At 40.1% G+C, this 25,853-nt stretch overlaps 2 protein-coding genes across 2 annotated transcripts in view; one reads left to right on the forward strand and one right to left on the reverse strand.

Moving 5' to 3' along the window:
* araf (A-Raf proto-oncogene, serine/threonine kinase) overlaps positions 1-6,305 on the forward strand; it is a 34,664-nt gene extending 28,359 nt beyond the window's left edge. The window contains exon 16 of the mRNA XM_061673093.1: positions 332-6,305. Within this exon, the coding sequence (XP_061529077.1) occupies positions 332-472 (141 nt within the window). The 3' untranslated portion in view covers positions 473-6,305. The remainder of the gene's footprint in view (positions 1-331) is intronic.
* LOC133400427 (leukocyte surface antigen CD53-like) lies at positions 3,123-14,094 on the reverse strand. Its single transcript, XM_061673092.1, is given in 9 exon segments — positions 3,123-7,140; positions 7,816-7,899; positions 8,016-8,054; positions 8,056-8,127; positions 10,421-10,522; positions 10,610-10,684; positions 11,873-12,061; positions 13,252-13,326; positions 13,986-14,094. Coding segments are annotated over 8 exon segments (696 nt in total). The 5' UTR covers positions 13,315-13,326; positions 13,986-14,094; the 3' UTR covers positions 3,123-7,068.
* Positions 14,095-25,853: the final 11,759 nt, after the last annotated feature.

The following is a 25,853-nucleotide window of genomic DNA, read 5'->3' on the forward strand; positions in this document are numbered from 1 at the left end:
ATATTTTTTTAAGCTGTCAGTATTTTGTCATCAGAACTGTTCCGAGTTTTTCTCGTGGCGTGTGTTTGTTTTGGCTAGATGCAAATGTTCCTGACAAAATATACATAATGTTCCTGAGAAGTGATGGTATGGGTTGGCATCTCTCAGAATTTGTAGAAAAGAAATTGGGGGGGAAATCATTCCATACTTAGTATTGTAAATCTTTGCCCTTTGACTTCTACATTCTTGCCAAATTGAGCAGCTCATTGTTGCCAAAAATAAACATTCTTAATCTAGTAATATCATTTTTATAGCTTAAGTAGCTAATGTACATATTCTTCTCCCTTATTAGATCCTGGTAGCCATTGAGCAGGTGCAGGACCTGCTGCCAAAAATTGAGCGGAGTCGCTCTGAGCCCTCTCTCCATCGGGCCGTCCATGCTGAGGACCTGAACCCTCTCCTGTTCCACACCACTAGACTGATGCCCCTGTAAGATTCAAGCAGCACTTGGTGGAAAGGATGCATCCCTTTTTAAGACCACAGAATTCCAGTGCCTCCGAGAGGCTTCAGCTGCTTTTGTTTCAGAACTTCATCACACCAACCTTTCAGAGCCTTGGAGCTCCAGTACTCAGAAACACTGCAGGATTGTTTTGTTCTGTTTTCCATTCTTCAAATGACAGAGACCAGGGAGGGGATTCATCAGCTTTTTCATCAGCAGTTTGTAATGTTTGTTTAAGAGTATCTTTAAAATGGGCATTAGATACTCCAACTTACTGGGTGTCCATCGTTTTATGGAAAACAAACACTGCAGCATTGTCTCATACATGCTCAGATCTTGTAAGGATCACTGTGATCATAATGAAGAATTCACATCACATCAGAATCGGTCATTCTCAAAACATGGCTCTTTTGACAACTGTGTATAAAGGTTTTTACTTTAAAGTTAAACTCTTAACTCCGTCTCTCCAATTACTTTACAGCAAAAACATTTATATTTAAAGCAGAGTAACATTTATTCATTTTATAAACCCAAACCAATACACATGGACAGATGAAGACAAGCCCTAAACTAGAAGCCAGAGAGATTGAATATGTGAGCATTTAGATTTTTAAAATGCCTCCACACATGGTTTAGCAGCCTGGAAAACAATAGAGCAATAAATGTTGAAGTCAAATTCTGTTAAGGTTAACAAAGTAATCACCGTTGCTCAATTTCAGACTTATTGTGTCAAATAAACAATACACTAATTGATGAATGATGCAGTAATATCTTAAATTAATGTGTAACACAGGAGTGACTTGTAACAGTGAATCAAACAAACTGACATTGACTTCATTCTTAAGAAGTCACTGAGGAAGTTTCTTTTTTTTTTTGCGCTTATTCAACTGTTGTTTTTTTTTTTTTTTTAAACAGTGCTTCGAAATTGGACAAACAGTAGTTGGAAGTAATAACTGAAGAGGAAGTGATTGTGTTGGGTACAGCTCGCCAGAACATTCCTTAAAGATTGTGCTTGCATAAGTGAAGTGTTGAAATTCACAGAAAGTACTTCTGAAACGCTTTTCCACGTGACCGATATTCTACCCAGTTTGTCTGTCCGTGCGTTTCCCAAACATCCCAGAATGTCTGACCCAGTATTTGTTAGGTGTGACGCTCATGTCTGTTTGTAGATTCTCATAAATCGGTCTTGTCTGTGTGCTCCCTTACGGCATGAAGTGCACAGGGCTGACAAATAATGGTTGTGAGTCCTTTTGTATCTTGAACCACGCCAAGAGATGCTTCTCGGTTTAATCTAATATATGACAGCAGTGGAAATTACTAGGTTTACAGATGTTTTTTTTTTTTTTTGGTTATTGGCACTTCAAGGGCTTCCTTAATGTTTAGCCCAATTATCTTTTTTTAAACTGTCATTGGTTGCTCATACAGATGAGAGTTCAGCTGTGGTTAATTGGGCGTAAGCAACATAGTTAAGCATATATTTGTAATTTACTTGAATCGATGACCTTATTATTATTTTTTTTTACATTCCAAAGTCTGTTTTGGTTTCAATGTTACAGAGAGTGACAACAACTAGATTTTGTAAATACAAGGTCAATCTATTCATGAATTTCAATGTTCTTGCACATTCTTCCATTTTCTATACCACTAATGCTGTGCAGTCACAGGGAAGCTGGGGCCTATCTCAGCAGACCTGTGGTGAGGGGTGGAGTGCAGGCACTCTTAGAGAATTAAAAAAAAGTGTCAAATGCAGCAATCCCAGTGATACAATGGAAATAGAAAAGATACGTCATATTTTAGATAATTTAATTACAGTATGGTTGCCCTGTTAAATTGTGTACTCTGGCATGCACATATTGCTCTGGATTCTGCTTTTTAATTTTGGTTCATCCTTCTCAGTGTGAGTGGAGCTAACTAGAAAGGCTGTAAGTAGCAGCCATACTAATAACATTACAGACCGGGCATATCTATAACTAAAGCAGAGGTGTCTCACTGAATTTTTCCAAAAACTAAATTGTAGTTATGGATTCCCTCAGAGGGCTGTTATGACTGTGAAACCATATAAATGTATAATCCTCTCATCCTATTACTTATACACAACAAGCTGGATAAAAGTGAAAAGTGAAGACAATTTGCCATTTTGGTACAGATTTTACCAAGTTACATGAAGTAGATGCACTTAATTTTCTTAAGCGAGCCGCGTTAAATGATGTGGTGGGCCGGATCAGGCCCCAAGGCCTAGAGTTTGACACCAGTGAACTAACGCATGGTGGTATTTGACCGTAGTCATGGAGCCTGCACTTTATTTCCCCCCTTTCCTCTTGTTGTGACAGTATCTACAAACTCGTCGTCATCTTGCAGGACAATGTGAAAATCGGATGAACAGAGCAGTGTTTTGATGGTGATTGGTTTGTTGATGGCTCTTGGCTTGAATTCTGCCATTTTAATGTACTTTCATAGCGAGAGAGACAGCAACAATACACAATTGTTTTATGACTAATTGAACCATAAACTTTGCGACCTGGGATTGACGATTCTGTAAACGTGCTCGGCTTTGTTATACTGTGAGAGAGCAGATCTTGATAGCATTGGGTGTTTCCAACACAATAAGATTACTTGAGAGCAGTCATTTGGATTTTCATAAACATTGCAGTTAGGGGCTGGGTACCCTATGTGCTTACCCATTCCACGTATAAATGGGGATTCGTGGTTGGGAAATAACCTTTGATGTGGTTTTAAGTTGGGTATTTGTGAACCAGGGTTGGAGAGACTTGGTCTTTCTTTTATTTATTAACGTCTTTTCAGTTGCTGTGTCGTGCTTGCAGCTTTTTAGGTGAACTAAATACACAGGCTAAATTGTCAGTATGCTTGCATTAAAAGGAAGGGGGGGAACTAAATTTACTCAACTGATAAAGTCAAGTCAAAATAATGTACTGAAAATTAACTTCTTAAAGTCTGGCATTGTTTTTAATCACCCAACAGATTTGTTTCTAAGAACATGATTTAAAAAAATACATTATGTATTCTTTGTCATTTTGAATCAAAAAATTTTCATTTTTTTTAAACATATTGATGGGAAAAAACTGTACTTTCAATTAGTATTAAAAAAAACAAAACACAACTGAACCACAAAAACAATGCCTGGTTTTAATTTAATTTCAGTAACTAAGGTATTTCATTGACTATTGTGGCTCTTTAAAGGAAGGGTACCAATAATTTAGCCTGTTTTAGCCTATACAGAGGTGTGAAAAAGTGTTTGCCCCTTTCCTGATTTTTTTTATTTTTTTATTTTTTATTTTTTTGCAGGTCTGTCACACTTAAATGTTTCCCATGATCAAACAATTTTAAATATAAGTCAAATACCACACAAGTAAACACAATATGCAGTTTTCTAATTTTTGTTTTTTTCCCCCCCACTTTTCACTGCCAGCCTTCCCAGTTAACATGGCTATTTGACTTCTAAAGCCGTCAATGGTAGTGAATGTGTTAAGGGAGGAAAAAAATAAAAACCTCCATGACCCTTTCTGAAAAAGTGATTGTCCCCTGTTAAAACATAACTGAGGTTTACCATACCAGAGTTAAATTTCTCTAGCCACACGCAGGCCTAATACTGCCACACCTTTTCTCAATCAATAAATCACTCAAATAGGACTGCCTGACAACATGAAGTAGACAAAAAGATCCTCAAAAGCTAGACATCATGCCGAGATATAAACAAATTCAGGGACAAATGAGAACGTAATTGAGATCTATTAGTGTGGAAAAGGCTATAAAGCCATTTCTAAAGGTTTGACTCCAACAGACCACAGTGAGAGCCATTATCCACAAATGGCAGAAATACTAGAAGTGGCGAACCCTCCCGGGAGTAGCCGGCCGACTTAAAATTACCCCAAGAGCGCAGCGACGACTCATCCAAGAGGTCCACCATGAATTGAACCATGAATTCTGCTGTCTACCAAAAAAATCCTGAAGTAGAATGTCCAGCCCTCTGTTTGTGACCTCAAGATGAAAACGAACTTGAATTCTGCAGCAGGACAATGATTCAAAACACACCAGCAAGTCCACCTCTGAATGGGTGGAAACAAAACAACAACTAGTCAAAGTCCTGACCTACCTAAATCCTATTGAGATGCTGTGCCATGACCTTTAAAAAGGTGGTTCATGCTTGAAAAACCTTCAATGTGGCTGGATTACAACAATACTGCAAAAATGACTGGGTCAAAATTGTTCCACAGCGCTGTAAGAGACTCATTGCAAGTTATCGCCAACGCTTGATTGCCATTGTTGCTGCTAAGGGTGGCCCAACCAGTTATTAGGTTTAGGGGGCAATCACTTTTTCACACAGGGCCATGTAGGTTTGGATTTTTTCCTCCCTCAATAATAAAAAAAAAAAAAAAAAAAAAAACTGCATTTTGTGTTTACTTGTGTTGTCTGACTAATTTAAATGTGTTTGATGGGAAACATTTAAGTGTGACAAATATGCAAACAAATAAATCAGGACGGGGGCAAACACTTTTTCTCGCCACTGTATGTGTACGTGTGATGTTGATCACTCTTTACAACCTAAACAAACGAATGCTCTTGAACGCTATTGGTACTGTCTGCTCGTACTCTTAATTTGAAATATGTCTTTTGCCAGGGCATTTGCTCTCAACATCTTGAGCACTAAGTAAACCTGAAATGTTTATCTGTGACTTTACACTTGATTTTGTAAATGTCATCACATTAAAATACTGTAATAGTGTTTAGTTTGTCTTTCAGAAATGGCAAGAATACAAATGGCTGCTTTTAAAAATGTCCATAATCCAAGATGAGCAATACTTTACAATAACAATGTCAGTCCAGGTTTTCTATGGAATGTAACAGTTTTTTTATTTGGCAGAGGACTATTTTGTGTCTTATGTTCAAAGAGGAAAAAACACAACAGTGGAGGAGAAAAGGAGGGTTGTATCAAAATAGGCTTTTTCATATCTGTAGGTGAATTGCAATACTTCAGTTTCTTGGGTGCCAGGGATGTTCAGTTTGCAATAAATGGTATATTCTGCTGTGTACAGTTACATTTTGTTTTCATTGTTTTTTAATTACAAAAAAAAATTATATTTTTGTGTGATGGTTTCAAGAAGAAAAAAATTATTTTAAAGTGTATTGAAAATTTTAGTTTTTTTTTTCAAGATTTATTCTTAAAAATAAATTCATCTGTGTTACTTGAGCTTCTTTCATTCTATTTTGGTTAATTTGATTGCATTTTTCAATTTATCCAGAATTCAGGCCACGGCAACCCTTTTAACCTGCCATGGACAAAACTGGGTGAGCAAATGATTGGTGTGGATGTCCGTTAAATTGTTTAAATTGTCCCAGAAAAATTGCCACGCCAGTCACCTGGCGGATGAGAAACTTAAGTCGGCTGTAGTCAAACTGTGAACGCAGCACAACCTGACGGTACATAACAGGGCATAACACAAATTGGAGACAGTCCGTGGTGGGACAGGAAGCGTATTTATTCCTCAGCATTTCACACTCGCCACTTACAGCTCTTTGAATACTAAGCCATGAGTGTAATTTACCTCCAATGTGGCACGTTTGTATTCGTCAACTGGAATCCCAACCATTTACTGCCACAGATGTGTATATATTCGTCAAGTAAAATTTTCAATGGGGAGAGGTGGAAGAGGGTCTTAGCCAGCTTTTCTGAAATTCAGGTTTGGAAATCACTGCGATGACTGACAGATCCCTGTACATGGCAGCTTTGCATCGCTTTTGGATTTGAGATCAGCACAGCTTTTGAGTTCAAGATAAAGATTAGGCGTTGAATCGCAGTTTGTGACGTCGATTATGAGAGAGAAATGTCAACATGGATGTGTAAGTTTAGGCACCTCACACTCAATATGTAGAATGCGTGTCACGATAATGAGAAAAGATGACGCAATTCATGGAGTGAATGGCGAACAGCATGTAAAAAAAGCCACTGACGTTCAACTCGAGCCAAGCAGTGAGTTAGCGTGGCTCACGCCGTGTTTCTTAGTTATATATCTGTAAATAAACTATTTTGCAATCAAAAGCCCTTTCTCAGTCTTGTTTTTGTTTTATAGTTTGAGGTGTCACAAAAAGCAAAAAATATTAGTCATCGTTACAATTCTGCCTGAATGTTTTTTTTTTTTTTTTTTTTTTTCACAAAATCAGAAACCGGTGTTTTTGATCAAAAGCAACCCGTTTTCTGCTGATTTCTAAAGAATGAAAATAGCTGGAAGCAAACTTTTCTGGCAATAAAAAGAGGAAGTACTTTCAGTGACTTGGTAATGGTGTCAGCTTGGAGACAAACTGGAGATTTCTTTTAGGTACATTTACAGTAAATGTGACCTGTGACCCTTGTGACAATAAGCGGTACAGAGAATGGATGGACATATAAATGTGAAAGAACAAAATATTGAATTGAATAAACTGGACAAAATCCAAGCTACGTGTAGGAAGTGTCATGATTTTTTGTTTTGTTTTTTTGTCACTCATCAACAATCTTATTCAGCCACTTCATTCGTATTTTAAAAACATAACTGAACAACAATTAACTTTTGAACGAAAACCTGTTGCTCTCTGTTCTACAACTTGTAGCCCAGTCCAGATCTGCTGATGTGGCAGAACAGTGTCATGGCGAAACACATCCCCAATACCTGCCAACAAAACAAAACAAAAATTAACATGATTATCCGTGCTGTAGGTTTAAACTATGTTTAGGCCATGCTGTCCTGTCAATAGGCGTTTATGTTTTGAATTTCTTCTGTTTTAATAAAATGCCACTCTTCAAAACTTGAATTCCAGTTAGGTTAACTTTTGTCACGCTATACTTAGAGCTGACTTAGCTTTCACCATCTGGACCTGCACATCCGGCAGAAAAAGTAGTGTGTACCACTACAATGTGATGGACCTGCTTGATGGATCATACTTTCTCCTTCTGTTAATAGACATTTTTGAACTTACAATTTCCCCTACATTCCGATAACACGAACAGTATTGCCCTTTCATGAACTGTCAAACGTCAAAAAAGGCATACTTGACTGTATTTTACAGGCCTTATTAATATGGAAGATGCGAGCTTGCTTACAGTTGTTCAGTCAGCTCTTTTGTGCAGAGAAAATTTAGCTTGGCAGGGTTACCGGTCTGAATTAGCCTAGCCAACTAGTTTGGTTGCAAAAAGAATAAAAATGACAAGACAATTAATGCAGCTGATTAAATCAGTTCTTCTTGAAGCTCATTTGTGATATTCCTTACACATATGAGAAATGACATTTTTATATATATACTTTTTGCTTTTTTAAATTTATTTATTTATTATTATTTATTTTTACCTCAATAATGCAGAGGACAATGATGGAAATCCCAGTGCTTAGGAAATGTTCTTCAAACCAGGTCCTCAGTTTGTCCAAACAGCCCTGCAAAACAATCGCAAACTATTTGGACTGAACTGAGGAGGGAGTGGGTGGAGCACATATATGTTGATCTCGTCAGACTGCACACACTGGTCAGTCAGTGTGTAGATCTACTGTACCGTTGATCTGTATTGTGGGGTATGTGGTGGCCCAGTACAAGTCTTTAAGGCAGCAAGATTCAGGCACATTGTCTCCCCAGTCTGACACATTGTACACCCCGCAGCAATCAAACTGGAACAAAACATTCCATTGTAAATTCATTAGATATGTCAGTGGTTGCCAAACTTTTTTGAAACCAAGTGTCACCTACAGTGGAGGAAATAATTACTTCATCCCTCACTGATTTTGTAAGTTTACCCACTGGCAAAGATGAACTGGCTATAATTTTAATGGGAGGTGTATTTTAACAGGGAGAGAGAATATCAAAAAGAAAATCTAGATCACATAAAAAAGATTCAAATTATTAAGTATTTGAGCCTTATCAAAACATTACTTTGTATTTGGTGGTGAACCCCTTGTTGGCCAGTACATACGTCAGACATTTCCTGTAGTTGATCACCAGGTTTTGGAATTTTAGGACCATTCCTCTTTGCAGATCCTCTCCATATCCTTAAGGTTTCAAGGCTGTGCCTTGGCAACTCGAAGTTCAACATCGACTCAAAGCTGGGATTTAGGGTCTGGAGACTAGCTATGCCACTCCATGACCTTAATGTGCTTCTTCTGTAGCCACTCTTTCATTTCCTTGGCTGTGTTGTGTGGGTCATTGTCGTGCTGGAAAGCCCATCCAGGATGCATTTTAAGTTTTTGGGCTGAGAGAAGGAGGTTGTCACCCAGGATTTCACGGTACAAGGCTCCATCCATATTTCCCTCGATGTGGTCAAGTTGACCTGTCCCCTTTGCAGAGAAACACCCCCAAAGCATAATGCTTCCACCTCCATGCCTGACGGTGGGGGTGGTGGTCTTGGACATGGTCTCATCGGACAGCATCACCTTCTCTCAATCATTCTCTGAATCATTCAGTTGTCCATTGGCAAACTTCGGACGGGCCTGTACATGTGCCTTCTTGAGCAGGAGAACCTTACAAGCGCTGCAGGATTTTAATCCATTACGGCGTAGTGTGTTATCAATGTTTTTCTTGGTGACTGTGGTCCCAGTTCACTTGAGATAATTAACAAGATCCTCCCGTGTAGTTCTGGGCTGATGCCTAACCTTTTTCATGATCATTAATACCCCACAAGGTGAAATCTTGCGAGGAGCCCCAGACTGAGGGAGATTTACGGTCATTTTATGTTTGTTCCATTTTCTAATTATTGCACCAACATGTCTCCTTCTCACCCAGCTTCTTGCCAATGGTCTTATAGCCCATTCCAGCCTTGTGCAGGTCTACAATCTTGTCCCTAATGCCCTAAGAAAGTTATTTGGTCTTGCCCATGATGTAGAGGTTGGTGTCTGATTGATTGATTCTGTGGACAGGGGTCTTTATACAGATAAATTGAGATGGGTGTCTTTCATACAGCTAACGAGTTTAGATTAGGAGTACTTTCATAAAGTGAGAGGACATGTCTGTGGGACCCAGAATTCTTTAGTTTTGGTAGGGGATCCTATTACTTGTTTCACTCATTGAAATGCAAATACATTTGAATCTTTTTTTTTTTTTTTTTTTTAAATGTGATCTTCGTGATTTTTTTTTTTTTTTTTTTTTTTTTTACATATTCTGTCTCTCACTGTTAACAAACATTTAAATTATAGACAGTTCATGTCTGTGTCAGTGGGTGAACTTATACAATCAGTGAGGGATCAAAAGATTACGTCCTCCACTGTACAAAAAAAATACTTAAATTCTCCAAATACCACCATAATGACCAACATTAGAATACAGCAGTGAAGTAGGCCTTAGTGTTCATCAAAATTGGGAGTGTTTTTTTTTTTTCTTCCCTTAAATACTGTAAGCCACTGTAACATTACAGTTTGAACACTAACACTGTGCTTAAATCTCTTAATAAAATGCAGTACAGTGTATTTCATTTAAAACTACAACTGAACTACCTTAGGTAGTGATTCTTTTGTGTGCCACAAGAGGGAGCTGACGTACCACTCTTGAGAATGATTGAGGTACGAGGTGTATAAGAAAAGTTCCAGCACTGGTGTCACAAAAGATGTATTTCATATCCAAACTATAAATTACAAGTTTTCCCCTTGAAATGTAACGGACTTTGCCAGGCTTCGCTTCCACACGTTCATGCACTCCTGGAACGATTCTTCAAGAATTCTCCACAGCTCTGTCATCACAGCCATCTTGATGTCGTCCATGTCTTCAAAACTCTGTCCTCTCTCTCTCTCTAAAGCGCTGAACGAAACAAATGCCGCAGGATCTCTTTGTTGACGTGCCGGTTGATCGTCTGGCCAACATTGCAGGGGAAAACCCGTACTTTGTTGTTTGGGCATGAAATATATCTTGGTACTAGTCTCGTAGCTTTTCTGACACAGCTTCGTATGTCGTTACTTTGTCTGGTTTGCATCTCACCGTTTTCTGAACCAGATCCCACTCACTGCGGAACTCCCCAGGATTTTTCCCTTTTGCTTCCTTTAAACCGTCGTTCAGATCACGCTCTCCCCAGTCAGCAATCTAATGAGGTGAAGTGTGGATTATTGGCATAACAATTGTTGGTACACCATAGTGAAGTGAGAAAGCGTTGCAGGTGTGTGGCCTTACGTCTTTTTCGTACAGGAGAAGCAAGCATGCAGCAGTCAGCTGCACCAGCAGCAGGAAGAAGAGCATCAGGAAGAACTGACAATCGACACAGACACGCATGTTAATGGCATTCAACTGCATGCATTAGCATGGAAGAAGCACACAACGACATATAATGGATAATCTGTCCAATTTCTGCTTTGCAGTTGGCTTAACCTGACTGATGTTGGGAGATAATGTTTTTCTAATCTAAAACCTGGCACAAATATTGATATTTTTCTGCAAGAGGATCAAAGATTTGACTGTAGAAGAGTCAAATCAGATAATTTGCACACAGGCACAGGTCACGGTGGGAAGTGTCAAAGGTTCAAATACTTTGTTACTGTACTTAAGTAGATCTGTACTTTAGTATTATTTTTCTGACTTCTTACTTTTGCGCTGTACATTTGCAAATGTTGTACTCCTTGCTTTCATTCGTCTTTTTTTCAACCTCTGCAAATGACGACACGATCTAAACAAAGATGTACTGGAAATAGAGAGTGGTAAAGTCAGTCGTATCTTGATTGACTGACTGAGAACTTTGGATAGGAAAAAAAACTGGTACAGCAGCGACGTGTAGGAATGGGAAACGGGGAGCATTAAAAATGACAATGGCAACAGATTCAGATATTCAAGATATTCCCCAAGCATGGCCTTATTTAAGAGAATTGTTTGATGTTGTCGGCTACAAGGAGGATTCATGGTATGGGTTGGTTCTCATGCCAGCCTAAAAACAATTTTTTTGTGTTCAAAATCATAGTTTTTTCAGATGTTATAGTAGGAATTTTTGTTGTCAGTTCACAACGTTTGGAAAGCTATGGGAACACGTTGTTTGATAGCATAAAAGTTTAGCCAACGCTATCTAGCTCTTAAACAACATGCGACATGGAACACACTTCATAACCTCAGAACATCGTATGTCAGGACAGTCATAAGGACAAACTCAACAGTACAGCGGACCCCTGCATACTAGCGATTCGGCACCCGCGGATGGGGACACACACACACCAACCCCAAGAACACTTATTTGCGGTATATCCCGGCTTATTCAATATTTAGTGTGGTTTAAAAAAATATATGGGAGGATATTCGCTCTTCACGGTCCGGCACGGTCCCTATCGCCTGCAAATAGCTGGGGTCCACTGTACTGGTGTTTGGTTCCCAAGCAGTTTTTATTTTATCCCATTCAAACAAATCTGCATAATAAAACAAACAAAAAATATATATATAGCATGTGTTTGGTACCGTCAGCAGGAGACAGCGGTTCTCCTTCAGAGCTCCCAGGAAGCCGAGGAAGGAAACACACGAGATGATGATGCCGCTGATCAGCAACATGTTGGCTAAGTTGAAGTTGGCCAAGGAAGGTGTGAGTGCAGTCAGTTTGAAGTTAATCAGCATGTACACGCCAAAGCCTAGCACTGCCACGCCAGACATCTGACACCCCAGAAAAATAATTTCAGCAGGGAGGACATATTCAGTAGAAATGCTTTTAGTTCCTTTACTGACTTATGCTACATAACTTTCTAAACAGCAGATTCTCTTTGGTTTTTGGCATTCATTTACCGAGCTCAAGAAAGAGCAGATTCCAGTAGACCTCAGAAATGGCGGACTATGTGGGAAGCCCGACAGTGTATATTCAATATCTCTGCCAATATCTTTTTGCAGTCTTTTCTTGTTTTTTTTTTTTAATTTGGGAATTTTCCATAAAAAATAGTCCGAAGGTTGCCATTACTTCCTCCGCTTGTGTGTCCTCTTTCATGTTGCATCTTGTGTTTCCCGGTTATTGCCATGTTTCTTTTTGTTGTTGTTGTTAGATAAGTTTGATCACGCGGGATTTCTATCTCGGAAAACTCGATTCTAGATCGGTGGTGGAACGGAATCTGTTGTTTGGTGTGTTGTGTTGAGATTATCGGAGCACAACACACAGAGTACGATCAAAACTGTTAAATGCCTTACTTTGTTTTTTTATCCTCATGTCAGTTCTGTAACAGATTAAAAAAAAAAAAAAAAAACCTGAAGATTTTTTAAAAATCCTTATGCGTGTGTCAAGCTTTAGCTGCGAAGACATGGGTGGACAAACTCAGAGTGGGGTTGTATTATGTAAATTAGCCGAACTATCACGTTACATTGGGACAAAATTCAGAATGGCTTCCTCACACACTCATTTTCAAAGATTGGCAGCTCACACTAGAGTTACTCGGTTGTTTCATTCCAAATTTGATGGGACAATTTACAGTATGTACAAGTCAATGTATGTCCCTTTTATGCAGTTTCATGTCTGTTTCTCATCATTAAAGTTAAGGTTCTATTGTTTTTAATGTTTAATTAACAGCAGTCTTTAAACCTATATCATGGGTAATAATTTTAAATGTTTTTTAAAAAAAAATGCTTGTACTGTTAATTAAGGCTTTATGATCACTTAGTTTGACCCTGGAATAGATGAGTTGTATTTAGTGAAAGAATTTAGTATTAAGTAGGTACACTTACAAACATGCCACTAATGAATAATAAAAAAGACTAATATAATGAACTTAGTAGGCTAAGTTGTTTTCTTAAATGGGTTGCACCTGGCACGTTTGTGCCATCACAGCATGAGAACAGATGGCTCATTGAGACATACGTACAAAACAAAGAAAGTTGGCGACACACATGGTGTACTTTAAACACTTGAGGCAGCCGTGGGTCATCGTGTGATGGCTCTGTTGAGACATGTCACAAGATCATCAGAATGCACAGAGAAAACGTGTTTTTGCGGTTATATGCTGAGTTTTTCTTCACAAATCAACAGTCACACATAAGGGAAGTGATTCTGACTCTTTTCCTGTCTTTCCTCCCAAGTTTACATACGGAAACTGTCTTTCAAATACATTTTGGGCATTTAATGTTATAGTTTTCTGATTAGAACACAATACAGTCAGGTGTGTATTGAACACAATACATTTGTTTCTCCAAATGTTTATTGAATTATTTGAGGTCAAAATTGCTTCTTAACTTATCAGCAAGTCTTCAAGGCGAATAGTGAAAACAGCTAATGCATTCTTATACATAGAATATATCATTTGAACTTTGACAAATAATTGGAACAAACAACGAGAGGAAAAAAATAATGTGAATATTCTAAAAATACTTGTATTTAATAGTAATAATAGAGCTATTTCTGGTAATGTTTCACAGCTGCTATTTCAGTAGAATTTTTGCTGCTAATGCAAGTGCTATTTTTCATTAGTCTATACAGTACACAACGCATACAAAATTATATCATACATAATTTTAACGTCTGTATGATGTAGCTTAGCCTCACATGGACAATGTGACTCTAATTCAGACTCAAAAAGACAGAGAGTGATGAAGGTCTTACCTGTTTAGAAGGCAATTATGAATTAACTTGTTTTTGAGAACTCTGCTAGTGCTTACACTTCCCCTTCTCTTCGTACTGAGGACTGTGTTGTGCCTCAAGGGGCTTTCAGCACCGCCTTACTTCCTCTTTCTTTGCATTGGGTGGAAAATCTATGTGTGAGAAAGTTCAGCATGGAATAAACCAAAATAGCACAACAGACTGGTTTTATTTTTAGGGGGTATCAGGGCATCTAAAAAGCCTGCTGTTAACAAATGATATCTGACTGAACACAGATCCAAGTAAAGCCTCAGTCTTAGTTCTGCTGGGCCTGAGCGCTGCCTTTGACAAAGTCAACCAGGAGATCTTACTACAGAGGTTAGAACTCTGGGTGGGAATCTCTGGTACTGCTCGAAACCGGTTCGAGCCGTATCCCAAGGACAGAACGTACTTCGTTGAAATTGGTAACTTTGTCTGTGCCTGTGGATTCACTGTCACTGCATCGAACAGATCAGTGTTGATGCAAAACATCTCTGGCTAAATTCAGACAAAACTGAAATCTCTGTCTGTGGCCCACAGATTTATGCTGCTAAAATCCGAAACAACCTTTCAGACAATGTGAGACAAGCATCAACTCTAACAATGTTCAAATCCAGGTTGAAGCCAGTGCTATATAACTGTATAAATGACAATTGAAATAATTTTATGTGCAATCCTTGCTTTTAATATAATTATGTATGTATCATTAGTTATGCATGTATATCAGAATCAGAATCATCTTTATTTGCCAAGTATGTCCAAAAAACACAAGGAATTTGTCTCCGGTAGTTGGAGCCGCTCAAGTACGACAACAGACAGTCAATTGACAGATAACACTTTTGAGACATAAAGACATTGACAAAAAACAGTAACTGAGCAATAAAGGGTTGCTCGTTATCTGGTAATGCCGGTACATTTTTATTGATTGATTTATTTATTTTTTGACATTTGTGCAAAAAGATGCAGAGTCCTATAGCACTTAGAGCAGTTTGAATGACTAATATTGCAATAGTCCGGTGCAATGCTCATATTGCAAAGGGCGCCGAGACTTCAAGCGAGTAGTTCGATAATCTGGGACAATGTTGATTGTGCAAATGTTGGAGATACTCCTCACTCAGTGTGCAAATGGAGCAGATGCTACTCTGGCATGAGTGGCCAGTATTGGTCAACAACAGAAATGCAAATAGTGCATTATGGCGAGACTACTATAGTGAGTGCACGAGTAATGTATAAATGGCCCCACAGAAATGTGACAACAAACTCAAGACAGAACAAATGCCATCTTGTTGCAATGGAATTGTAGGTTAGGTGATTAAGACGTTGTTGGAATGTCTGCTAGTTCTAGTTTGCATTGATCGGTAGCGCCTAGCTGATGGAAGGAGCCGGAAGCTGGTGACCGGGATGCGTAGGGTAAGAGAGGATTTTGCACGCTCTTGTCTTAGTTCTGGCTGCGTGCAAGTCCTCAAGGGTGGATAGAGGGGTACCGACAATCCTTTCAGCAGTTTTGAGAGAGGAGAGAGGACACAACCTTGGGGTGCCCCAGTGCTGCTGCTGCATGTGGATGAGGTGGTCTTCCCCAACCTCACCTGCTGTGTCCTGCCTGTCAGAAAGCTGTAAATCCACTGGCACATGGCAGGTGAGACGCTGAGCTGGAGAAGCTTGGAGGAAAGGAGTTCAGAGATAATGGTGTTGAATGCTGAGCTGAAGTCCACGAACAGGATCCTCGCGTAGGTCCCTGCACTGTCGAGGTGTTCTAGGATGAAGTGCAGTCTCATGTTGACTGCATCATCCGCAGACCTGTTCGCTCGGTAGGCAAACTGCAGGCGGTCTAGCAGGGGACCTGTGATGCTCTTAAGGTGGTCCAGCACGAAACGTTCAAAGGACTTCATGACCACAGATGTCAATGCGACAGGCCTGTAGTCATTTAGACCCGAGATTGCAGGTTTCTTGGGGACTGGAATGATGGTGGACTGTTTGAAACAGGATGGTACTTTGCACAGTACCAGAGATCTGTTGAAGATCTGTGTGAAGACTGGAGCGAGCTGGTCCACGGAGACTTTGAGGCAGGATGGGGACACATGGTCTGAGCCCGCCGCTTTGTTAATCTTATGTTGTTTGAAGATGCGATTCACATCCTGTTCACGGATGGGTAACGCAGAGGTTGGTGGTGTGATGGTGGTCGGTGTTGCAGCTGGGTGGGTGTGGGGTGTTAAAGTGTCCTTTTCAAATCTGCAGTAGAAGGTGTTCAAGTCATTGGCTAGTGTGCTATTGCTCTGAGCTTGGGGGGATCGTCGCTTGTAATTTGTCAGCGATTGGAATGCATGCCAGACTGATTTAGAGTCCGTCCATCCATTTTCAACACCGCTTATCCTGGATAGGGTCGCGGGACGCTGGAGCCTATCCCAGCTGACTGCGGGCGAAAGGCGGACTACACCCTGAACTGGTCGCCAGTCAGTCGCAGGGCACATATAGACACGGACAACCATTCGCACTCACGTTCACAACGTCACTGAGTGGGAACTGAACCCACGCTGCCTGCACCAAAGTCAGACGAGTGTACCACTAAACCATCAGTGACTCTGATTTAGAGTCGTTAGCGCAAAACTGTTTTTCCAACTTTGCTGCATAGTTCCTCTTCCATCCATCCATTATCTGAGCCGCTTCTCCTCACCAGGGTCGCGGGCGTGGTGGAGCCTATCCCAGCTGTCATCGGCAGGAGGTGGGGTACACCCTGATCTGGTTACCAGCCAATCGCAGGGCACATACAAACAAACAACCATTCGCACTCACAGTCACACCGAAGGGCAATTTTGAGTCACCAATTAATGCATGTTTTTGGGATGTGGGAGGAAACCGGAGTGCCCGGAGAAAACCCACGCAGGCACGGGGAGACACAGGCGGCCCCGGGGATTGAACAGAACTGTGAGGCTGACGCTCTAACCAGTCGTCCAGCGTGCCGCCTAGTTCCTCTTTGCAATGTTAATTTCTTTAGATGGCGGCGGAACGTCCGAAGTCTTTATTGTATCATAATTTGGAAGGTTCCAGCGCCGTACTGGACACTAAATGTTGTTTAATGTCACAGAAGGCCTTTTCTGCCTCTGTATTCCATTGAACAGAAGGACTTAGAACATGTAACACCAAGTGCTTTACAGCAATTAAAATAATGAAAAAGCTTTAAAGGTATTTGAGACTGAAAACTATCTGACTGACAAGACGTGTGCTCAACTTTTGGACGAAAACGACTTGGTGTGAGTGACTGTGCGGTCCGCTGATTACTGACATGTTGGACTGTTTATGTATGCGTGTGGTGTTTGAGAGATGAATGCTGGAATCTTGGCCAAGTGTTTGGTGAAAGTGCGTTGTTTGATTGATTACTGGGAGATCGGTTGTTCGCTGTGGATACTGTATGGATCTGTGTGAGTGTTATTGTTGTGAGCTGTTGCTGTGGGAGAAAATAAGTTGTGGGAAAATGTTTTTTTTTTTTTTTTTGGAGGATCGGTTGATTAACTAGTGTAACGCTGTGATATTGTAGAGCATGGGTTTTGTGTTGTTTTTATGAAGTAGTGAGAATGAGTCCCAGAGACCTGAAAAGGAGTAGCCTCCTGATAACAATATACAGTCCATTGGGGAAAAAGAGGCTGCTCAAAATCTTAGAATAGTGCAACTCAACGTTCAAACTTTTTGTTTATCTATCTGTCAACTAATTGGGTACGTTTTTTTGTTTAACTCTGTCAAAGAACACAGTTTTTTCACTTAGAACCAATTCAACAGGCTGCAAACACGGCACCAATATTGGCAATATCATCGTTATACATATAATGATTGTACTACAAACATTTAATGTCTCTAATCTTTAACTCTTTATGGAAAATTCACTTATTTGGGTTGACATACTAAATTGTGCACATTTGTCATTAGGTCAACCTGGTATGATGTGGTTTCCAACATGCTGTATATACTGTACAGTATATTACAAATTAGACAAAAGTACAAGGCAAAACAATGTTTATGGTTGAAAAAGGCACACAGGGGCTGATACTGGGATACAGTCTGCAGAAATACATTTTAACTGTGGTCTGAAAAATTCCATTTCAAACCCCAAAACTTCAGATGAAAAACCTAATAATGGTACAGATGTTACATTTGGGCATGACAAATTATTGCAGATCCTGGATCAGTAATTATGCGTAACTGACCGTGTCATTGGCATTCCTTGCAGGAAAATGCTGAGGCAGATTTTATCCTTCAATTGCCAGACTACTCAAAGCCCTTCACTCGTTATTTACATGACCTCGTGTTGACACAGACACAGGCTTTTGGGGTAATGAAAAGTACCAAGCTGGATCTTTTATTCCACCCAAATTTTCGGAATTTGTCTCGAGCATTTGTGATGTAATTACATTTAGTAATGTTTTGATTATTAGTCTAAAATATAATGATAATATACAAATGTTATATTGGTATAATGCGGATAATCGATAATGGTTTTGACCATATTGACGCTATACTGATAATGTATATAATGAAATAACGATCAATGCACTTACAAAATACTGTCTAGATATGGTAGACATGTTAAAGTAAGATTTGAAATAAGTGGTGGTCGCTCAATTGAACGAAATTATTTTCAGGATTTTATTACAATTATTGGAACGCTTTTCTCTGACAACAGCTTTCTGAGAGATTACAATTTGACCTCAGAACACATGGTAGCTACCACCCGCAAATAAATACTGAGAAGTCCATTAAATTAGTTCAAGTATATATGAGGATGCGTGTGTGCCCTATCCCTTTTTGAGATTGTCTTTGCAGGCACTCAATTGGACCGGATCCATTCGGGTCTACCGAAGCCTGATGTGCCGATGGACACACAAATCGTTCAAGTAATGCACATTATCGACTAATCAACATCAGGAAACAAGTCCAATCAGCACTCCCAAGGGCGGCCGAGGGGTATCCCTGCGTGTCATCAAACCTGGCCCCCTCATGCTGATACAGAACTTCCAGCAGAAAATGTGGAGACATCAGCGCTGGCTGGGGCCTTTCCATGTCCTCCTTGTGACCCACACTGCAATGGAAGTTGCTGAAAGAGCTTTGTAGGTTCACACGTCACACTGCAAGACGGTCCCAGCGCCTCCTATGGTCCCAACTCCTCATCTTCCTTCACCTTCTACATCGGATGGCCGTAATGTTCAGCCTGATAAGGCTAAATAATCATGTCTAAGAAAGCGGATTCACTGTTAGCCTACACTTTTAGCAGTGCTGGTAACTGATTGTATGTCATAGAGGAGCAGAGGATGGGTCATAAAAGCCGCGCAATGACGAATCATCTGTTATTTGAACTGACGCATGCACACTACACAGACACACACACGCGCACTTGCATAACTCTGCAGAAGAATAGAAGAAAGAAAATGACTAAAACCCTCCCTCGGCGGTTCAGCGTCACCTCTCATAATTATTGTGATTAAAATGTGTATTGATGCGCCCACTTTGACAGTTGACACAATTTTAACCTCACAAATCCCGACACTTGGGGAAAAGAAAAAAATATATATATTTTTTGTTTTTTTGTCTCAAAATATGTATCACAGCCGCCGATGTGCGACACCTGCGGCCAATATTTATGAACTATATTAAAAACAAACCTCACATACCCTCACTGATGACAGCTTACAATTGTGTGCGAAGATGGTGACGTCTTACTGCCCTGATGTGCCGACAATGTGCGCTGCGTTTCAAGAGCAAAAATCACACTAACCAGGTAAAATATATACTTTTATTGGCTATTATTTTACAAATATATATTTTACATTGTTGAGTGAAAAAGCAATTTTTTTAATTCACTCCACACGTGATAAAATGACGATGAAACAAAAGCAGACAGGATTTTTGGGTCGCTGCAGGTGGAGAATTTAAGCTTGGCTTTAATTTCATTAATAAATGGCGAACTCAAAAAGATTTTATTTTATTTGACAGCTTCAACCAAGCGTCTTTTTAAAGACTTAAACAGGTTTTTGTTTCATGAAGAAATAAAATGTGTTTCTCTGTAGCAGCTCATTGATTTCTTAAAAGCAACACGATAGTTTCTTATATATACAAAAAAAAAAAAATAATGACTATCGGAATTTGCAGCGTTATCCCCACTTTAAGTGTCAAACATGTTTTGTGGCTCTCGTTACGTTCATTTATGTATTTTCTGTGAGAGACCGGTCAAATAGCTGTTTCAGTATTTAGGGTTGTAGAACCCTGCTCTGTATCATGGTAGGTACCATTCAGTGACGGTATCACAAAACCTTAAACACAAAAAAAGCTCCTAAGGTTCTCAGTGAGCTGAAGTCTCACAGATAAATGGCAGCACAGTGCCCTCGTTACTAGGAAGGTTACCTCAGAAAAAGAAGGTTCCGTGTTTCATTCTGTGTGGGCTCTGACGTTTTCTGCATTGAATATGTATACTCTCCCTGTGTTTTTGTGGGTGTTGTAGTACATGAGCTTGTCCCACGCCCTTCCTGTACGCAAATAGATCTGTAAGGGCTGAGACACGTGGCTGAGCACAACTGTTTCACTATGGCTAGATATAGCATTCCAGTGCTTGTGTGTTCATTTTGCGAGACACTATGACAAAACTGAAATACCAAGTAAGTAATTAATTCAGGACTACAACACAATTGAATGATCATGATAACAAAGACATTCCCAGTTTACCAGTAAACTGATTCTATGTGTGTATGTGATGTCTTCATTCCTTACTTATTCTGTCAGAAAATGATTTGCCAAAACATTTGGTGTCAGAAATGGGGTTCGAGCCAGCACCATCATTTTTTTTTTTTTTTTTTTTTTAACCTGTCCTGTTCAGCTGCATGGCCTTAGAGAATGGTGGATTTGTATGTGCTGGAATCAGAATCAGAATCATCTTTATTTGCCAAGTATGTCCAAAACACACAAGGAATTTGTCTCCGGTAGTTGGAGCCGCTCTAGTACAACAGACAATCAATTTACAGAACACTTTGGAGACATAAAGACATTGACAAAAAAACAATTGTGCAAAAAGATGCAGAGTCCTCTAGCACTTAGAGCAGTTCGAATGACTAATATTGCAATAGTTCGGTGCAATGACCATTGTGCAAAGGGCGCTGAGACTTCAAGGAGTGTATGCGGTTTAAAGTGACGAGTAGTGCGATCATCTGGAACAATGTTGGTTGTGCAAATGTTACAGATACTCCTCAATCAGGGTGCAAATGGAGCAGATGCTACTTTGGCATGAGTGGCCAGTATATGCAAATAGTGCAGCATGGCGAGACAACTACAGTGAGTGCACGAGTAATACATAATTGGCCCCACAGAAATGTGACAACGAACTCAAGTCAAAAAATTGCCAGCTTGTTGTAATGGAATTGTAGGTTAGGTGTTTAAGAAGTTGATCGCAAGAGGGAAGAAGCTGTTGGAATGTCTACTAGTTCTAGTTTGCGTTGATCGGTAGCGCCTACCTGAGGGAAGGAGCTGGAAGAGCTGGTGACCGGGGTGCGGAGGGTCCGAGAGGATTTTGCACGCCCTTGTCTTAGTTCTGGCAGCGTGCAAGTCCTCAATGGTGGGTAGGGGGGTACCGACAATCCTTTCAGCAGTTTTGATTGTCCGTTGCAGTCGGAGTTTGTCCTTTTTTGTAGCAGCACCAAACCAGACTGTGATGGAAGAACACAGGACTGATTCGATGACTGCTGTGTAGAACTGTCTCAGCAGCTCCGGTGGCAGGCCGTGCTTTCTCAGAAGCCGCAGGAAGTACATCCTCTGCTGGACCGTTTTGAGGACGGAGTTGATTTTGGTCGCCCACTTCAGGTCCTGAGAGATTGTAATTCCAAGGAACTTGAAGGGCTCGACGGTTGACACAAGGCAGCTGGACAACGTGAGGAGCAGCTGTGGCGAAGGATGCCTCCTGAAGTCCACGATCATCTCTACAGTCTAACCCTAACCCTAACCCGATGACAGTGGTGTCATCTGGAAACTCCAGGAGTTTGACAGTTGGGTTCGGTGAGGTGCAGTCGTTCATGTAGAGAGAGAAGAGCAGCGGAGAGAGGACACAACCTTGGGGCGCCCCAGTGCCGATGCTGCGTGTGGATGAGGTGGCCTCCCCCAGCCTGACCTGCTGTGTCCTTCCCGTCAGAAAGCTGTAAATCCACTGGCAGGTGAGACTCTGAGCTGGAGGTGTTCTAGGATGAAGTGCAGTCCCATGTTGACTGCATCATCCGCAGACCTGTTCGCTTGGTAGGCAAACTGCAGGGGGTCCAGCAGGGGACCTGTGACACTCTTGAGGTGGTCCAGCACGAGAAGTTCAAAGGACTTCATGACCACAGATGTCAAAGCGACAGGCCTGTAGTCATTCAGACTCGAGATTGCAGGTTTCTTGGGGACTGGAATGATGGTGAAGCGTTTGAAACAGGATGGAACTTTGCACATTTCCAGAGATCTATTGAAGATCTGACTGAAGACTGGAGCGAGCTGGTCCACGCAGACTTTGAGGCAGGATGGGGACACATGGTCCGGGCCTGCCGCTTTGTTAATCTTTTGTTGTTTGAAGATGCGTCTAACATCATGTTCATGGATGGTTAACGCAGAAGTCAGAGGGGTAATTGTGGTCGCGGGTGCGGCCGGGTGTGTGTGTGGTGTGAAACTGTCCTTTTTCAAATCTGCAGTAGAAGGTATTCAAGTCGTTGGCTAGTGTGCTATTGTTCTCAGCTTGGGGGGATCGTCGCTTGTAATTAGTCAGCGATTGGAATGCATGCCAGACTGATTTGGAGTCGTTTGAGCTAAACTGTTTTTCCAACTTTGCTGCATAGTTCCTCTTTGCAATGTTAATTTCTTTAGTCAGCTGGTTTCTAGCTCGATTATACAGGGCCCTGTCCCCGCTCTGATATGCGTCCTCCTTAGCTTGGCGAAGCTGCTTAAGTTTAGCAGTGAACCACGGCTTGTTGTTGTTGAATGTGCGAAATTATTTTGTTGGTACACAAACCTCTTCACAGAAACTGATATAGGATGTGACAGTGTCTGTATATTCATCCAGGCTGCCAGCTGAATTTTCAAAGACACTCCAGTCTGTGCAGTCTAAACAGTTTTGAAGTTCCATCTTGGCTTCATTGGTCCACGTTTTCACTGTTTTCACTGTAGGCTTCGTGCATTTAAGTTCTTGCCTGTACGTCGGTGTTAAGTGAATTAAGCAGTGATCAGACGAGCCCAGGGCTGCACGAGGTATAGCACGGTATGCGTTTCTTACCGTAGTGTAGCAGTGGTCTAAAGTATTATTTTCCCTGGTAGGACAGTCGATGTGCTGCTTGTATTCAGGGAGTTCGTGGTTGAGTTTAGCTTTGTTAACAACAAAACTGTTAAAAAACCCGGCACCCCCAGGAGGTCAACACGCCCCAGGAGGGCAACACGGACACAATCAGACCCAAGAGGAGGAGGCCCACATTGCAGATCCAGAAGGATAGAGGTTAAAGTACATGCAAGTGACCCTATGGCGTACACAGGGGTCTAAAATGAGAAGATATCATTTGTTCATATTACATTACATTTCTGTATGACATTCTTTCCCAAGCAATGAAGAACCAAGGTTCACTATTTTAAAGAAAGGTGAACAGATTTTCTTAAAGTTATGCATTTGGTGATTATGTTTAGCAGATATTTTCTAATTTAATATACTCATTGACAAGATTTTGCCATTGGATAATGTTGGGCTCTTGTTTTTCTTTCCGGTTTAACAAAATTGTTTTTTTAAGCGATTGCAAGAATTACAGGTTATTGGTTGAGCATGTTTATTTGGAAGAGCTATACTTTTTAAATCACGCAACAAAGATTAGGAGAAATTGGAATCCAACAGTTAAAAACTGAGGAGAGTTTCTGTGTAACTAGTGACCAGAAGCGCTGTTCAAGTGTACAATGCCCATTTTGCGATTGGTAAGAGTTTTAAATTAGTACTTGAGATTAATTTGTATACTTTTGAAAGGAGTTTTTTTTTTGTTTTGTGGGAGTAGTTCTATTATTTTCTGAACAAAAACTCGAGTTCTCGAGTGTTCACGTGCGTTGAGAATCTTTCTAGGATTGTTGTTCTTACTTCATAGCATTGAAAGAAGTTACCACCTCTCATTTGAAATTCTTGGAATAAGCGTTCACATGACTTGACGGCATTATTTTTGAATCAGTGATGTAGGCGATCAATTCCACTTGGTTCCCATGTGACGCAGTAAAGGGGTATTTTGTTAATCTCAAAATCGTGATTGTGCCAGATTGGGGAGGAATGATATAGTGTTGACTGAGATTGTGTGGTTTCTAGACTTTTCCACCAATGATCAAGTAGAGGCAATAATCGGATTCTTAAAACAATTGTGGCGTTTGAGATTTGTGTTAATAAATGGGAGTTCTGAAAATTTGGTGCTTATTGCAGTTTTACTGTTCTAGTTCCAGCCAAGATTGTTCTTCAACATTTGGATGTAAGCATTTAATAAGGTACTGCATTTGGCTAGCTAAGTAATAGTGTTTGAAGTTGGGTACATCAAGTCACCCTTCTGTTTTACTTTTCTAAAGGGTAACTAGGCTAATTCTATTTTTCTTATTTTTAGAGTAAAAATTTAAAATGTCAGAGTCTAGCATTTGGAACCATATTAATGTGGGTTTGAATGGGATGATTAAAAATAAATAGTTAATTTGTGGTCATGTTTTCATTTTTTACTGTAGCTATACGCCCTAAAAGTGAGATAGGTAGGCTGTTCCAACGTTTTAAATGATCACAAAAAAAAATTTCCAGTAGAGGTACACGATTTAAAATATTTAACTCTATAAGTATTGCTGAGATATTAATGTCAAGATTTTTGATATTCCCTGTCGGAATAGGAAAGGGGATTCCATAAGTGAGTCATTATAGGGAGTATTATTGATTTTGACCAATTGATAGCATATTCTGATAACTGCGACAATGTCTTAATGAGGTTAAAAACCGTTAGAAGTTATGCCTTGGGCTCTTGTAAATAAGGAAGGATATCATCGACGTAAAGATTGATTTTGTGTTCTGTCACAGGAGTACAGATACCTTTAATATTAGTGTTATGCTGTTTTGCTATTGTCAGTGGTTCGAAAAACAGTGCGAATAGCAGGGGCGAGAGAAGACCTTGTCTACTTCCTCTTTGAAAAGTGAAACTTTGTGATGTGACCCCATTTGTGGTGACAGTTGCTTTGGGTGAGTTGTATCACGTTGCGATCCAGTCACCGAAGCCAAATTTGTGAAGTACAGCAAAAAAGAAAAAAAGAAAAAACAGTTAACTTTGTCAAACGCTTTTTTCGGCATCGAATGATAAGACAATTGTTTTTAGTTTATTACTGTAGCGTATATTGGTCAAATAAAATTCGTATTAATTGAGGAGAAAAGATCCAACTAATGTCTCAAAAAGGGCACCTTGTCACTTTTTACAAGTATAAACTTTAGGAGAAATGATGAAAAACCTTTTTTTATCAGTCTCGTAATCTGAAGGTTGCTACACTTTATGACATTTTGAGTTCTCGATTACAAATGTTTACTGAAACTCAAAACACACACAAAACACAACCGAGAGGGGAATTTTACGGTACATTTAAGAACATCTATCCTCTTTTGCTCAAAATTAGTGCATCTTAGCCGTTGTAGTAGGAACTCTGTTCTTTTTGATAATATGCAATCAAGTTGTTTAGCATTATAAAGTTGGTTCCGAAGTAGGTCTGTCGGATTCATTGTTGTTGTTTGAGTTTCATCTCCAATTCGCCTTCCAAGTTTCGTTCTTGTTTTTATTCTTGTAGGTAGAGTATGAAATGATTTTGCCTTTAATTACAGCTTCT

Source organism: Phycodurus eques, chromosome 3 (genome assembly GCF_024500275.1).
Source record: "Phycodurus eques isolate BA_2022a chromosome 3, UOR_Pequ_1.1, whole genome shotgun sequence".
Classification (NCBI taxonomy): Eukaryota; Metazoa; Chordata; class Actinopteri; order Syngnathiformes; family Syngnathidae; genus Phycodurus; species Phycodurus eques.